Raw genomic sequence first — 14,705 nt, 5'->3', positions numbered from 1 at the left:
AACTTAGGGGACCTGTGTTATCTCAAAAACCTTTTCCATGGCATTCTTTATTGTTTGGGAAACACTTGCCATACACACATCATGTGTATAACAAGTTCTGATTGCTGACACACCTTTTTGGAATTGTTAATTTTTTAACTTAATATTTTCAGAATCTGAAAGTGTGCATTTTCTTTGGTGAAAACATAGGAGTTCTCTGGAGGTTTGAGAGATGGAGTTGCTTTGTCATCAGGCAGTGAGCTCAGTTGGTTTTTAGCAAGTTGATAGTGTGAGCTCAGACAGCCCTCAAACCAAGCTGAAGCTGCAGGATAGTGTCTCGAATGTCTGGAGGTGAAGTAAAGTCTGGGAAACTCAATAAGGGGAAATAAAAGGAATGGGATGTCTGAATTTCAAAGACTAAGGCCAGTTTTGTTTCCCATTGCAGCAAACCAAAGCCCAGAAGAAGAAACGGAAGCAAGATCGTGCAGTAAGTGCTGTCTTTCTGCCATAATCCAAGTCCTCAGGTGCACTCACAGAACACAAACACCCTTTGAAGAGCTTGATTTTGTACTGATGTTCTGGTTTGTTTTGCATGCTCATTCACTTACCTCTTTTATGAAGATGTGACAATATAAAACCAGTTTTCACACAGCAGAGATCTTTCTCATGCAGTGATAGATGGTACTCAAGCATTTTCCTGCTTGTCCACAGCTTCTTTTAAAGTCTAAAGTCTTTTTCAAGCATGGGCTGTTTAAAAGAAAACAACTACCAAATATTAATAACAAAACTGCAGCTCTTGTATTTTACTGATGAACTTTAAGGCAGCAAGTCAATTATGAAATGTTCCAGCAAACCTAAGTTCCTTAAGATAGGGTGAAATTTGGTTTCAGGGTGAAATAATTGTAAAATAAATGGTGGAAATGTAAGATAGGGTAGATGGTTTAATAAAAATAATAATAAATTTTTAAAAGGCAATAAGAGTTCATTGGTTCCTTGCTGTCTCTCACCAGATTGAAGAGCACAATGGCCACGTGTTCACAAACTACCAAGTGAGCATCCGGCAGTCGTGTGAGCACTGCTGCTCCTACATCTGGCCCATGGAGAAGGCCTGTCTGTGCAGTGGTGAGTGAGCACACCTCAGCTGTGCCTCTGGCTGCTACAGCTGGGCCTGGCTGAGCAGGCCACGTGGAAAGTGGGTAATTTAAGGTACAAAGTGTTTCAGTGTGATTTAGATGCTTGTAACAATTTGCTCCTTTCTCTAGTTTGCAAGCTGACTTGTCACAAGAAGTGCATGTCCAAAATCCAGAGCAGCTGTACCTCTTGTGGGAAAAAGGTAAGGCCTGTGGATCTGGGATGGGGTTCTGTGGTACCAAAGTGCTGCATGCAAAATGCTGCCTTTATTTCTCAGTAAATGAACAGTGAATGCCCAGGCACTGAATAAAAGTTGCTTAAACAGTTCCCTCCTCAGTCAGAGAGGGACCCTGCACTGGCAGAAACAGAGCATTCTCCTAGGAGGTGATGCTTGAGCTAATTTAGGAACCTTCTCACAGAGTGTGTGTGCAGTGTTGGCCAAACTGATAAAGAAATCCTGCAGTGTGAACCATAAAGGCTTTTTATTGCTGCAACTCAGCAAATCTGCCTTCTGATCAAGGCAGAATAAAGCACTCAGCTGTAGTTTCTGGAAGCATGAGGCAGTTGGAGCAGGAAGCCATGGCACTGCCTGGCTGGGGAAGGGGAAGGGGCAGTGGGCTCACAGCTGTGTCACCCCCAGGGCGAGCAGGACACGGAGGCCCTGCGGGGACACTTTGGGGTGAGCGTGAGCGCCCTGACCAGCGAGAGGAACTCGGTGCCCGTGGTCATGGAGAAGCTGCTGGAGTACGTGGAGATGCACGGGCTCTACACTGAAGGCATCTACAGGAAATCAGGATCAGCAAATCGCATGAAGGAGCTGAAGCAGTTGCTGCAAGAAGGTCCAGGCAGTGTTGACTCTTTGCATGTCATTGCATGATATCAGTTTTCTCTGCAATTCTCTTCTATCTGAAAGCATCTGTCACTTTTTAGTGTTTAAAAACAGCTTTTTGCTGACTGTGCAGGCTGTATTATTTTTGTTGGCTGCCAGAAGCTGTTCAGTACCTTTAAATTACTATCTTTTGCCTATTTTTAACTTCTGAATTGCCATTTGGATTCTATGAACAGGAGATTAGAATGTTTCTAACCTTATTTCTATGGGGTCTCATTGTGATCATCAAAGGAATGAACTGCTCTAAATAAAACATTTCTTTTCAGACCCAAACTCAGTGAAACTGGAGAATTTCCCTATTCACACCATCACAGGGATCCTTAAGCAGTGGCTGAGGGAATTGCCAGACCCACTGATGACCTCAGCACAGTACAATGATTTTCTCAGAGCTGTAGGTAGGTTTAAAAACCATTCTTCAAACATTTCTGCTTTAACTCATTGTGTCCTTGGGAAAAGAAATTCTTAAGATGCTCATCCTGACTAAACAGCTCCTTCCAGTGCACTTACAACAATAATTTTAGACATTTTACATAAAACACTCTTCACGGAATTTCTCCTCTAGCTTACTTGATCTTGCTTCAGGATTCTTTTTTTATTTTTAATGTGTCACTTACAGCTGCTCTTTCTAAAAACTGAATGAGCATGTCAATAAGTTTCCTTTCAGGCAGGGCTTTTCTTCTTGTTATTCTGAACCAGATATACAGATAGTTTAAATACCTGGATTCCTTTAACTTCAGTGGGATTAAGGCACCCTAGATAGTGTAGGAGGTCTTATGTGTCACTTGATTGCTAACAGCAGCAGCACCTGAAAATGCAGGATAATTGCAGTGCCATGAGGGGTACTTTAACAGTCAGTTATAATAGTTGCTAAATGAAATGACAGTAAGACTTACCAGAATTTAGGAATTTTAAGCTTTCCAGTAGCCTAGCACAGCAATTAATATCTTATGGTTTCTCCCTTTGTGCAGAACTGCCAGAGAAACAGGAGCAACTCTGTGCCATTTACAGTGTCCTGGAGCAGCTCCCACAAGCAAATCATAATACCTTGGAACGACTCATCTTCCATCTTGTCAAGTAATGAGTTTAATTTCTTCATTTGTGATTCTCAGTGCTGCTTGGAAGCTTTCCAAAGTGTTAAACACCTTCAGTGTCAGTGTTGGGATTGTGCTGCTGGTTTAGAAATGAAAGAATTGAAGCTGGTAGTTGTGCTCACAAACGGGTGTGTGGTTACTTCTACACCTGGTGTATTTGGATCAAACCAGGGAAGAACAACTTTGAAGACAAGGTAGATCTCAAAGCCTTGGTGAATCATCCAAGCACCAGGATTTAGACAGAGGGGCTTGTAGTGAACTGAGGATGAACATAGGCAAGTCCCAGGAGCAGGGATAAATGGTGCTGGTAAAGGGGCTGCTCTTACCCAAGGAACCTGGGGGCTTTCCAAGCAGCCCTCTGAACATGGGCAGAAGGGATTTATTAAGAAAAGATGCTGAATCACCAACATACTTTTGAGAAGCTACCAGACTAGCTTAACATGGGTGACTCCCTGATCCTTGGATACATGAAATGTTGTCTACTTAGTATGTATGAAATAATTGTAAATTGTAAGTAAAGCTTCTTTGGACTGCTGTACATACTGAGTGTCCAAGAGGCCTCCTTATGTCATTTGGGACCTCTGGCAAGGTGTGATCGGGGTGTTTGTATTCTATCAAGGTTGAAATCTCTTCTCCTGGCTGTTGAATTTCAGAGTGGCTTTGATAGAAGATGTGAACCGCATGTCCCCCAACGCCTTGGCCATCGTGTTTGCTCCGTGCCTCTTGCGCTGTCCTGATACCTCTGACCCCTTGACCAGCATGAAGGATGTCTCAAAAACAACCATGTAAGTTTTGGCAGTCTGCTGGGAAGCAGTGTTTTGGAATGGGATGGAAGGTCAATTCTAGCTCTGCCAGTGCTGCCAATTCACACACCCCTCTCAAACCTTCCACCTGTCTCTGTTTTACTAAGCATAAAGTAGGATGATGGGAGTCTTAACTCTCAGGTTTGTGTTTTACATCAAGATAATCTATTTTCTGGTGGGCTTGTACCCTAATTATCTATTTTGCTGAGATACAAGGCGTAATAAACAATATAGAATTAAGCTGTCTCCTGCATACTTAGAACCCCCGATGATCTCTTCTGCATTGTTCTTTGAATTGAAGAAGGTTCTGTCCTTGATCCTCTCTGTTCTCCTCATCCTCCAGTAACTCTGGCTGAGAGAGCCCCTCACCATCCTCACTGCATGGCTGGCCTTGCCTCTGCCTCCAATGGAAAGAGTTTGAAAAATGGCAGCTTTTTGTAACTTCTTACTGACCCCTGGGGCCACAGAGGTGGAGAAGGGCAGTTGCAGGCTCGTTGTGTCTCTGCCAGCCTGTGCCAGCACAGGGACAACAGGTAGAAGCAGCTGGAGCTGTTGGCAGCTGTGGTAATGTCTGTGTGCTCACCACTGTGTACAGCCAGCATGGGAGGCTCTGGTGATCCCAGGAGGAACATGTGCATTACCTGTCACCATTACCTGTCCTGTTGTGCCTGCAGTGTTGGACTCTTCACCCTGTTGCCATGCAGTGCTGCTGTGAGGGCTGGGCTGGGACACTGTGGTCACACTCCAGTCATGTGTGTGTGACAAACACCCCCAGGCCAGGAGCAGCATCCCATCCCACCATGGCTGTTTCAGAACCTTCATGGTATGAGGCAGCTCAATAAGCTCTTGCCTTTCTCACAGGTGTGTAGAGATGCTGATAAAGGAGCAGATAAGGAAGTACAAGATAAAAATGGAAGAAATCAATCAGCTGGAAGCAGCAGAGAGCTTTGCTTTCCGACGGCTCTCATTGCTTCGGCAGAACACGGTAAGTGTTGAAATAAAACTTCCAAAATAAACTTCCAAATAAAACTTCCACCAACTTCTTGGAGAGGGAGTGCTACTTCTCCTGTCCATCCATTCACTGAGTCAAAAATCAGCTGGAAAAAGACAACTGCCCAAAGCTGTAGGTAGGAGCTAAATATACAGCTGCACTGAAGTTCTGATAAATTAAGGGTGCAGGGATGGGAATCTGTTTTCGTAGTGGTCAAAATCTATTCCTATGTAATTCTGTCAGTGGAACTAAGATTGAGTGTCTGATATGGCAAAAGAGTTCCTTCACTCCAGAGGTGGCTGGTGTGCAAAAATACGCTGCATTCCAGGAGGGAAAATACACTTATTCTTTGTTTTTGTTGGACTGATTAATACAAACCAAAATGTGTCTAATCAGAAACTGCATATAGTGAATTTGGTCTCCATCTCTCTCTAGCTCTGGCCTATAAAACTTGGGTTCTCTTCCCCTTACGAGGGGAAGCTGGTATGTACAACTGCCTGGTCCCAGTGCATGGGTTTTTCTTATGGTACTCTTGCATGACTAAAATACTTACACGGGTTGTAACTCAGTTTTAAACACTCTTGAACAATCAGGACTGCATGTACTGATGCAACTTCCTCCCCAGACTGCATGCAGGGCTATTGGGCTCTTCTGTCATCACCTGATATTTTATAGACCCTGTATGTAACTTACATTGGATGTAATAATATTACTTATTAAGTGACTACTAAAACTAAGCTGAGCCTCACAGATCAAAAAAAAAAGGTAACAAAATCCTGGATATCAGGTGAATAGGAAATTTTCTTACTTTTTGAAACATTTGTGTGAATAACTAACAGCTCTTGATCAATTCTATCAGCCTCTCCTTTGACCCACTCATTTGTCTTCCACTCTGAAACTTACAGACGGGTGTAGCTGCTTGTGACTGATGAGTGTTACATGTGAATCTGTCTTGCAGAGTAAAAGCTCTCAGGTCAAAGGAAGTGACAGTGGCACCTCAGAGCTGGACTCTGTGCACGAAGAGGAGGACGTTTCTGATGCCAACAGCCGGGAGAAGGAGATTCTCATTGATCGCATACAGTCAATAAAAGAAGAAAAGTAAGTCCCCCTTTACCTGGTCAGGCCATGGCCTTTGCACTTGGAGGCAGCACAGTAAAGCAGGATACCTTTTGTCCAAAAGGATCTAACTGTTCTGTAGACCTTGATGAGGGGAAAAAGGAAAATACAAAGCACTAGCTGAGAGAAAACACCATGAGCATTAATAGTTAATGGCTACATGCTTTAGCTCTGAACATGAGCTGTGTGAAGGTGCTGGTGTCAGAGGTGCTGCAGCCTGTGTTTGATGCAGGGAGGACATCACCTACCGCTTACCTGAGCTCGACCAGCGAGGCTCTGACGAGGAAAACGTGGACTCGGAGACCTCTGCGAGCACAGAGAGCCTGCTGGAGGACAAACCAGGCCGGGTGGATACCGAAGGTCAGTATTAAGGTAGTAAGTGCTTTTTTTTATTCTACATCTTTCATTGCATACAGCCAGGTGACCAAACATTATCTGGTCACAATGGCTCGTATTGAGTTACATTTTAGGCCTTCTATCAGTCTCTAAGTATCTTCTTTCTTTAAAGCAATTATTGGATTACACTGCTGTGCTCAGAGCTCCAGCGTGCCTGCCAAAGACATTTGCAAAGTGCCTTCTCTCCCGCAAACCTCTTCAGATTCTTACTCTGCACCCCTGGCTTCAAGGCGCAGATACTCCTTAACACTGTCCAAGATTAAAGTGCCCCGTCGAACTCCAGTGATGCCAACAGCAAACATAAAACTTCCTCCCGGGATGTTCAAATGTACAGAATCCCAGGACGAGGCTTTCGCTAAGGAAGAGCGTCAGAGGGTGCAGCGGAGGGAGCAGCCAGCCAGGCGGACTGACAGCATCCACTCGGTGTACATTGCACAAGGGTCTGCACTGGCCCACGCTCAGGAACTCGGGGATGAATACGAGCCCACAGCAAAACTCAAACGCAGGTTCTCGGACCCTTACTCTCACATTCCCTGTGTGGAGAAGTGAAATTCTTCAGTGCTCCGGACTCTTCTTGAAGTCGACCACAGCTTTGGCTTTAACCCTTTGAAGGCTGTGAGCTTGTTCATGGTCTTCTAAGTGGCTGCAGGGAAGGCAGCCCAGAAATGTACAGTACTGTAAGGGTTAAGCAAGGTTGTTTAAAGCAAATATTCTCCACTTTAAATTAAAACCTTGCAAAGAAAGTAAAGCCTCATGTTGAATAAAGTACATGGATTGAGTGTACAGGAACCAGGCCCCCCCATTCCGCTGCTGTGCCTTTTCCATTTGCCTTACAATGGACTCTCACGGGACCAACAGTCAGTTTAGGTCAATGTGTGTTGCCTTAATGTTTTGTATGATTTTATGACAATTTTCTCTATGGTTTACAGAACTGTTAATGTGGTAATAGCCTTAACTGAGACCAACATGTATAAAACGTTTATTAAAACATTGCACTTTTGAAAAATACACGTGGTAGTTGATCGATGTCTGTCTAACAAGCAGTTTATTCTGAACGAAGCCTTTACTCGGGTTACTGTTTTTATGAAGTACTGATAAAGAACGGGGGAAAGGGAAGCACTAACGCGGCTGTGGTGTCACAGGGGAGGATTTTGATGCTCCTGGAGAAAAGGGGAGCTCCCATGCTGGGTGTGCTGTGCGAGCCGCCTCACCTCCATTCAGGGACACGCCTGAGGGCGAGCTGCCATCCCACAGCAGCGCCCTGAAGCCGCGGCCGTGCCCTGGCCCCTCACGGCGCTGCACCGTGTTGGAGTGAGGGAAGAGCTCAGCTCGGCCACAGCAGCCGCCACGAGCCGCCTCTGTGCCCGTGTGCCCGCCTTGGGTTTGGGGTGATTTGGGGGAGGTTTTTGGGTTTTTTAAATAAACCGGGGCGGTCACGGCCCGCCCGGCGCTTCCCGCCCCTCCCCGCGCTCCGCCCCAAGATGGCGCCCGGCGCTGAGGCGAGTTCCGGTGCCGCCATGGCCGCGACGCGGCTGGAGCTGAACTTGATGCGGCTCCTGAGCCGGTGCGAGGCGCTGGCGGCGGAGCGGCGAGACCCCGAGGAGTGGCGGCTGGAGAAGGTGAGGCCGCCGCGCCCCGCCCGCCCCTCTGCGCCGCAGCACCGCGTCCGGCCCCTCAGTAACCGAGACGGGGAGCGCTGTGCTGTTAAACCCACAGCCTTTGCCAGACAGGGGATTTCTCCTTAATGCTGTCGCTTAAAATCTTGTTTTTGCCCTCAGTATGTGGCTGCTCTGGAGGACATGCTCCGGGAGCTGAAGAAGCAGTCCAGGTGAGCTCTGAGCCCCTGGGTGCCTGTTGCGAGTTTGTGCTTCAGGGTGTGCCAGGGGAGGTTTAGGTTGGATTACCAGGAAAAATTCCTTCAGTGAAAGTGGTAAAACACTGGAAAGGGCTGCCCAGAGAAGTGATGGAGTCACCATCCCTGGAAGTGTTCAAAAAGAGAGCAGATGTGGCACTTTGCAATATAGTTTAGTGGGAATGGGGGGATTCAGTTGAAGGTTGGATCTGGTGATCTTGGAGGTCTTTTCCAACATCAAGGACACTGTGATTCAACAATCTCTTACCTGTAAGTCAGCCATAGCCCACAAACACTACAGCAGTGTGTTTTCCCTGTAGAAATACATATTCCTTAAGCCCTCTCTGCCTTGGAAAATGATTTGCAGAGGATTGCATGTGTATTATACCTGAGGCTATTTCTGCTTCTTTGAAAAACCATGTGGGTATTTTTATTATTTCATTTGGAAAGTATAACACTAGAAAATGCTGATAACTTTTGGTTTTGGTATTATCTTTCAATTCCAACAGCAAGCCAGCCCCTGAACTGCTGAATGAATACTCTCGCAAAGTGGACTTCCTAAAGGGACTCCTAGAAGCTGAAAAATTGGTAAGATCTACTAGTTCAGCTTGAAAAGATCCCAGTATTCTGTGTTTGTATTCACCTGTTGCCTGGTTCCTATGCTTACTTTTACCTGGCATCTCAAAATAACAGTTGTTAAAATCTTATTAGGCACTCCTTGTGAAAGCCTGAATAAATATATTGGATTCATATTTTGTTAAAAGGAGCTATTGTATGAAACTTCAAAAGCAAAGTGTACGTTGCATTCATCTTTCTCACTCCTTTGCGGTGAGATACAAGGGCAGGTGTTGTCCCTCAGGCCTGACACCTCTCTGGGCTGCTCCCAGGTGCACCTGGGGAGCTCTGAAATGCCAACGAGCTGGGTTTAGTCAGTGCTGCTGTTCAGGCTGAGTTCCCTGTTGGGAAGTGTCCCTGTCTCTCTGGGAGCCCCTCAGGAACCCCGGCCAGCCCCGCCTCGGCTGACAGTGGGGGGACACTCTCTCGTGCCCCGAGGGTGCTGAGAGCAGCCAGGCTGGTCCCTTTGCAGCAGAAGAGATGCTAGAGACATTGGCTGAGGATAAAAGGGCTGACTCTTAGCAGGGCTTAATCCAAGGTGTTATTTGGTGCTCCTGCACCTCAGGGGGCTCCTGCTGAGAGCCCCCTGAGGTTACATTTAAAGGGAAGTGGAAACATAAAGTAGATAACGTTTACTGACCAATAAGAAAAATTAAGGTATGGATACAGGGAAATGCACATTTAGGTCAGTGTATGGAGAAACACTTGGGGGGCTGACCCCTGGCCACTGGCTAATCACTCGATGTCCTGGACTGAAGCTTCTAGATGGAGGGGATGGGATGCTGAGTGACTGACAGAGAGCCAGGGTGGGCATTTGGGGATGATCTCAGCAAAGGAAAGGGATTACACAGGTAGAGAGGGAGGGGACACAATCAGGGGTAAACCACTTGGGAAAAATACGGGGATACAAAAGCAAAACTATTACAAAGTATAAAAACACACTACAACGGGGAAGCAGCTATGGGATTGCACCCCCATCCCTGTGGGTCACACCCCAGCTGCCTCACACTGCAGTGTCATATCCATGACTGCACCCTGCTTTTTCCCACTCCCAGTCTTCATCGACAGAAAAGGCTCTGGCAAACCAGTTCCTGGCCCCGGGGCGCACCCCGACGACAGCCAAGGAGAGAACCCCGGCCACCAAAACCGTGCACCTGCAGACCAAGGCGCGCTGCACGGGCCAGATGAGGAGCGAGCTGCTCGGCACGGTATGCTCAGTGCTGCTGCTGCTGCTTTACAGATTGTCCTGCTTGTGTTCAGCTGCCTCGGGTGGCTGCATCTCACAAGTGTCCCAGGCTGGGTGGGGAGGCACCTCTTTATCTCTAAATCCTGGGCACAGGCACTCTGCCAGGCCTGTCCTTTATCACTGACCCTTTGTAATCTGCTGTTCTGGTTCTCTCTCTCTTCCCAGGACCCCCTGGCTACTGATGGTAAGTTCAATCTGTTGGTTCCTCTAACTGTGTATTACAGAGAGGGAAAGAGGGAGGTCAGGTGTTCAAGATTTCCCAAAATGTACTTTTAATTTAGTGCCTCGCTTCTTTTTAAGATAAGAGATTTTAAAAACAAACTAAACCAAAAACCCTGACAGGTGAAAGCAGAAGTGTTGTTATCAATGGTGGCAGGGACTTGCAGGAAGCTCTTTTTGTAGCATTCATGCAGAAACAGACATTCCAATTACAGAATTAGCAGGGGCAATTTATTTTGTGCCTGTTCCTTCTGCTCTGAGCAAACCATGTGATCCTGGGTGCTTTGAGTAGGTGTTGTTCAGTTCCTCTGGAATACACAGCCATGTTATTCACGTAGGGAACTGGGAGGAATTAATTTGAGGTTTCCATGGCTACCGTTAGAGCGGCTGGAGCTGGGCCAATCTAACGTGTCCTGAAAGAACACCGAGACACACGGGCTGAAACCCTGCCCTCAGGGATGTGATTCAGCTGGGGTTTTTTCCCTCTTTTGATGTTGGGTGTCCTCTTTTCCCTGCAGAAAGCGGGTAGGCATTTGGCACCCATATTCCTTGGGGTAGAGGCTAAGTAGGATTTGGATATCCAAAAATCCCTTACAGGAGACTTGTTTTTTCAGCCTGTGATTGCATGGGAATTTATAACATGCTAAGCACTTCTTTTATTTTTCCAGATTCTGAGGAGTTGAACATAAGGAAGCGAAAGTAAGTCAAAATTTCTCATTCCAGTGCTCAGTGTTTTGGGAACTGTTTTCCCAATGACCTTTAAATCCCTGATATACTTTAAATTGGGTGAAGTGTCTGCTTATGGAGACCAAAATACAATGGCTTCACTTGACTCAGTGGGCTTTGTTGTCTTGTAAGAGATGTAAAACCGTGGGGAAACTTGTGAGATCAACTCACAAGGAAATGTAAATCCCTTTTTTTCCCTCGTGCTCTTGCAGAGGCCTCACATCAGACGAGAAGCAGTCGGCAGTGGAGCTGGATGCTGTGCTGCAGCATCACCAGGACATGCAGGAGAAGCTGGCTGAGGAAATGCTCAGCTTGGCTCGCAGCCTCAAAAACAACACTCTGGCTGCCCAGAACGTGATCAAACAGGACAACCAGGTAGTGCACGTTGAGCTCTGGCCCTTCAGTTTTGCAACCCAGTGTTCAAGTGCTGATGTGTGAAATCCTGTAGCTTGATTCCAGGTTGGATTGGAGTGGGGACAACACTTGCCTGCAGTTGAACCTTTTCTCTGTTGGAGGAAGCTGCCAGACCTGGCAGCTGTGAGGCTGACCCTGTTTGCTCTCTTTGCTCCACAGACACTGTCACACTCCCTCAGGATGGCAGACCAGAACTTCGAGAAGCTCAAGGACGAATCCGATCGCCTGGAACAGCACGCCAAGAAATCTGTCAACTGGCTGCTGTGGATAATGCTAATTGTAGTTTGTTTTATATTCATCAGCATGATTCTCTTCATCAGGATTTTCCCCAAACTGAAATGATCCTGTTCCATTTTATTTAAAGTTGCCTTTAAAGCTTTCCCAGTGCACTGGGAAAGCTCAGAACTGTCACAGTCAATGCCCTTAAAGAAGCTGTGCAAGGCCTACCTTGCATCTCCTCCCTGTGCAGGCAGTGGGGGAAGGCTTTCCACACCTGCACACTTGTTTACTTGGTGACTCTTGTTGCCTCCTGCAGGGAGAGCTGAGGTAAGGATGAGAATTTACACTGAGCTGCTAAGAAGTTCTTTAGTGGATAAATACAGTCATTTTTAATGTGTTTGTGACAAATGTTATGACTCCTAAAAGTCATTTAGTCAATACAAAGTTAAATAACAGTTGAAGTCTTACATTCTTTCCTGTCTTCACAGCTTTTCTGTACTGACCTAGGAGCTTGCTGCCAACAGGATATTTAATTTCAGTTCTGTACATACACAGCTGCAGGTGTAGAAAGAAAATTCTGCTGTTCAGGTGCTTGCTTGGCTCAGATTCAGAGTATCAACAGGTAAAACTCTTCTCAGGCTCACCTTTTGCCCAGGTGGGTATTTGGGACCTCGGACTTCACCATCTTCTCCAGTTAAGATTACTACAGGACTGGAGCTGCTTTCTGTGCAGTGTTTGCCTCCCTTCTGTGCGTGCAAATGTTCTCACTTCTCACTGTGGTGTTGATGTCATTGCATGAAGGAAACACCGTGACCCTGCCACCTTCGAACTGTACACACAGTGCTGCAGGTGGCACAGACCTCACCTGTGCAAACATGCTTGTGCTGGAAGATGAGGGCAAAGGAAGGTGGTGTCTTCAAGATGGAAATAATCATTTTAAAATATTCACCCTTTCTTTTTGAGCAAATTATTCCTGTTGGCTTAAGAGTTCACTAAAATAAAACAGAGAAAAAAGAAACTCATATTTTAAAAACACTGGTGCTGCTAGAAAAACTTGGAGACTGTAGACAAAAGACAAAAACTTGGAGACTGTGACAGCCTGAGAGTCTCTGTAGGTGCTTGTGATAAGCTGAAAGCAAACCTGCAAACCCAGCAAATCCTGCTGGTCAGTGTTCAGGTGTGTCCATGGAGGAGATGAGGGGCAGCAGGTGACCCTGGCTGTGCTTTGGTTTATAACCAAACCATGGGGTGTTCCTGGCCTGGCTGATCCCAACAGCCCCAGGACAGGAGATGATGGGGAAGAGCTGTTTGTCACAACTGGGTTCTTAGGAACATCCAGCTTTGCTTTGAACACATCCCAGAGCACCAGGCTCTGTGTCAGAGCTGTGCTCTCTTCTCTACAGAAATGTGACATTTCCCATCTCTGGTAATGAAGGCTGTTAACATTTTTGACACAAAATATTTCTGTTCATTTAACACAATGTTTGCAATGTAGTATGCCACTCACTTATGGATTATCAAATGAATTATTATACTATGAATTACAGCTTTTAATTCTAGCTACTCAGATATCTGCAATATACTCCTGTTTTATTTACCTTGAATTTAGAGACATTTATAGTTGTAGCAATCAATTTATGGACATTTCTACTTTTCCCAGTTGTTTTCCTTCATCTGTATGTAATGTTTGACATTTCACTGTGCTTCATTAGTCAATGCTGTGTCACCAAATTATTTTTCAATTCTGATTGTTCACTGCTTTCCCTGCAGGCATTTCAGTGCTGAGTTCTTCTCTTAGAGGCTGAATGTGATGCTGGAATGGTTTTTGTGTATGAGATTTTGGGATGCAACATTATTGCTTCGTTGTCCATAATAGTGTCCTCTTTATTACTTGAAATAAATTATTTTTTCCTAGTTTACAAAAGATTTGGTGCATCACTGCAGACAAGTTTAAAACTGACTTTTGCTATCAGCAAAATGGGTTGCCTGTAACTTTTTGGCACTTAAAAATTAGGAAATTTTTGATTGGAAAGACATGAAAGGGAGCTGCTAGTGATAGCTTGTCTCCAAGAAAACATCCACCCCTCCGAGTCACAGATACTGATTTACAAAAAGCCTGCATGGAGTGAGTTCAGAATCCACTTAACTTTTGCCCATTGACATTTCATGGGTGTTTGTTATGTTGAATGAACGGCCAGGAGTGAACCCTGTAACACTTTTTGTTATCTCCAGCGGCCGTTGAGCACTGAGCCTCTGCTTCCTGGGGCTTCTCTGTCAGGTAAAAAATATTCCCTTCTTCTCCCAACCAACGGATCCACTGCCCTGCACACAAAGGCTGGGTTGTTGTCTTTGCTTTTCTCGAGTTCATTTAGCAATTGGAGTCATTCAACACCACTTTGAAGATGGGAGCCGGTGCTATTTAGAATAAACAATGACTCAGGGCTTTGTGACATTTCCCAGATGAATGGCAGTTTTTATTTTTGACTGACCTGGGGGGGGTGGTGGATGCTCTGCTGCTCCAGCCCTCAGCTCCATTTCGTGGCACAAGGCTCTGTGCAGCTCTCCACAGAATAGTATGTATAGAATATGTATAGAAATGGCCTTCTGTGAGAGTTGCTTAACTTTCCCAAAAGCTTGGGAAATCCAGATGGGGAGATGTTTATCAGGCACAGGGCTGGGCCTTGCTTGGCTTCTTGGCAGACTACCTGCTTTGAGAGAGCAAGGAAAATTAAACCAAAACCCTTTTGGAGGCTTGGGTCACGTCAGGCCAGTGGATGCAGAGATTCAGAGTCTGGCAGCAGCAATGACCCTGGGTCAGTGTAAGCTTCTCTGCCAAACACCCTTGGTGGCAGAGACTCGGTGTGTTACAATGCTCAGTGTTCAGCAGTGTCCTCATCTCAGATGGGATGTGCTGGAAGGATCCTTCACAGGCTGCTGGTGCAGGAATGGCAGGAGCAGAACGCTGGATGCAATGGCTCCTGTGGCTGGGCAGCCCCAGGTTTTGGGCATGTGCTCCCT

The 14,705-nt window shown here is 46.0% G+C and overlaps 2 protein-coding genes across 9 annotated transcripts in view; both read left to right on the top strand.

The window, feature by feature from the left end:
- MYO9B (myosin IXB) overlaps positions 1 to 7,404 on the top strand; it is a 43,743-nt gene extending 36,339 nt beyond the window's left edge. For 4 of the 8 annotated variants that reach the window (XM_059870105.1, XM_059870103.1, XM_059870104.1 and 1 more), the window contains 12 exons: positions 425 to 466; positions 990 to 1,101; positions 1,242 to 1,312; positions 1,751 to 1,949; positions 2,266 to 2,394; positions 2,968 to 3,073; positions 3,744 to 3,875; positions 4,755 to 4,878; positions 5,320 to 5,367; positions 5,843 to 5,982; positions 6,233 to 6,360; positions 6,509 to 7,404. In XM_059870105.1, the coding sequence (XP_059726088.1) occupies positions 425 to 466; positions 990 to 1,101; positions 1,242 to 1,312; positions 1,751 to 1,949; positions 2,266 to 2,394; positions 2,968 to 3,073; positions 3,744 to 3,875; positions 4,755 to 4,878; positions 5,320 to 5,367; positions 5,843 to 5,982; positions 6,233 to 6,360; positions 6,509 to 6,945 (1,668 nt within the window). In that variant the 3' untranslated portion in view covers positions 6,946 to 7,404. Of the gene's footprint in view, positions 1 to 424; positions 467 to 989; positions 1,102 to 1,241; positions 1,313 to 1,750; positions 1,950 to 2,265; positions 2,395 to 2,967; positions 3,074 to 3,743; positions 3,876 to 4,754; positions 4,879 to 5,319; positions 5,368 to 5,842; positions 5,983 to 6,232; positions 6,376 to 6,508 lie in introns of all 8 variants that reach the window. The other 4 variants (XM_059870108.1, XM_059870106.1, XM_059870107.1 and 1 more) reach the window with 3 other exon arrangements.
- A 451-nt stretch (positions 7,405 to 7,855) lies between these two features.
- On the top strand, positions 7,856 to 13,611 carry USE1 (unconventional SNARE in the ER 1). The gene is made up of 8 exons (XM_059869814.1): positions 7,856 to 8,015; positions 8,175 to 8,224; positions 8,758 to 8,836; positions 9,919 to 10,071; positions 10,275 to 10,293; positions 10,997 to 11,027; positions 11,267 to 11,429; positions 11,628 to 13,611. The coding sequence occupies exons 1-8, from the start codon at positions 7,878 to 7,880 to the stop codon at positions 11,808 to 11,810; spliced, it is 816 nt and encodes a 271-aa protein (XP_059725797.1). The 5' UTR covers positions 7,856 to 7,877; the 3' UTR covers positions 11,811 to 13,611.
- Positions 13,612 to 14,705: the final 1,094 nt, after the last annotated feature.

The sequence above is a fragment of the Haemorhous mexicanus genome, chromosome 29 (genome assembly GCF_027477595.1).
Source record: "Haemorhous mexicanus isolate bHaeMex1 chromosome 29, bHaeMex1.pri, whole genome shotgun sequence".
Classification (NCBI taxonomy): Eukaryota; Metazoa; Chordata; class Aves; order Passeriformes; family Fringillidae; genus Haemorhous; species Haemorhous mexicanus.
This window is presented reverse-complemented; position numbering and strand designations above follow the sequence as displayed.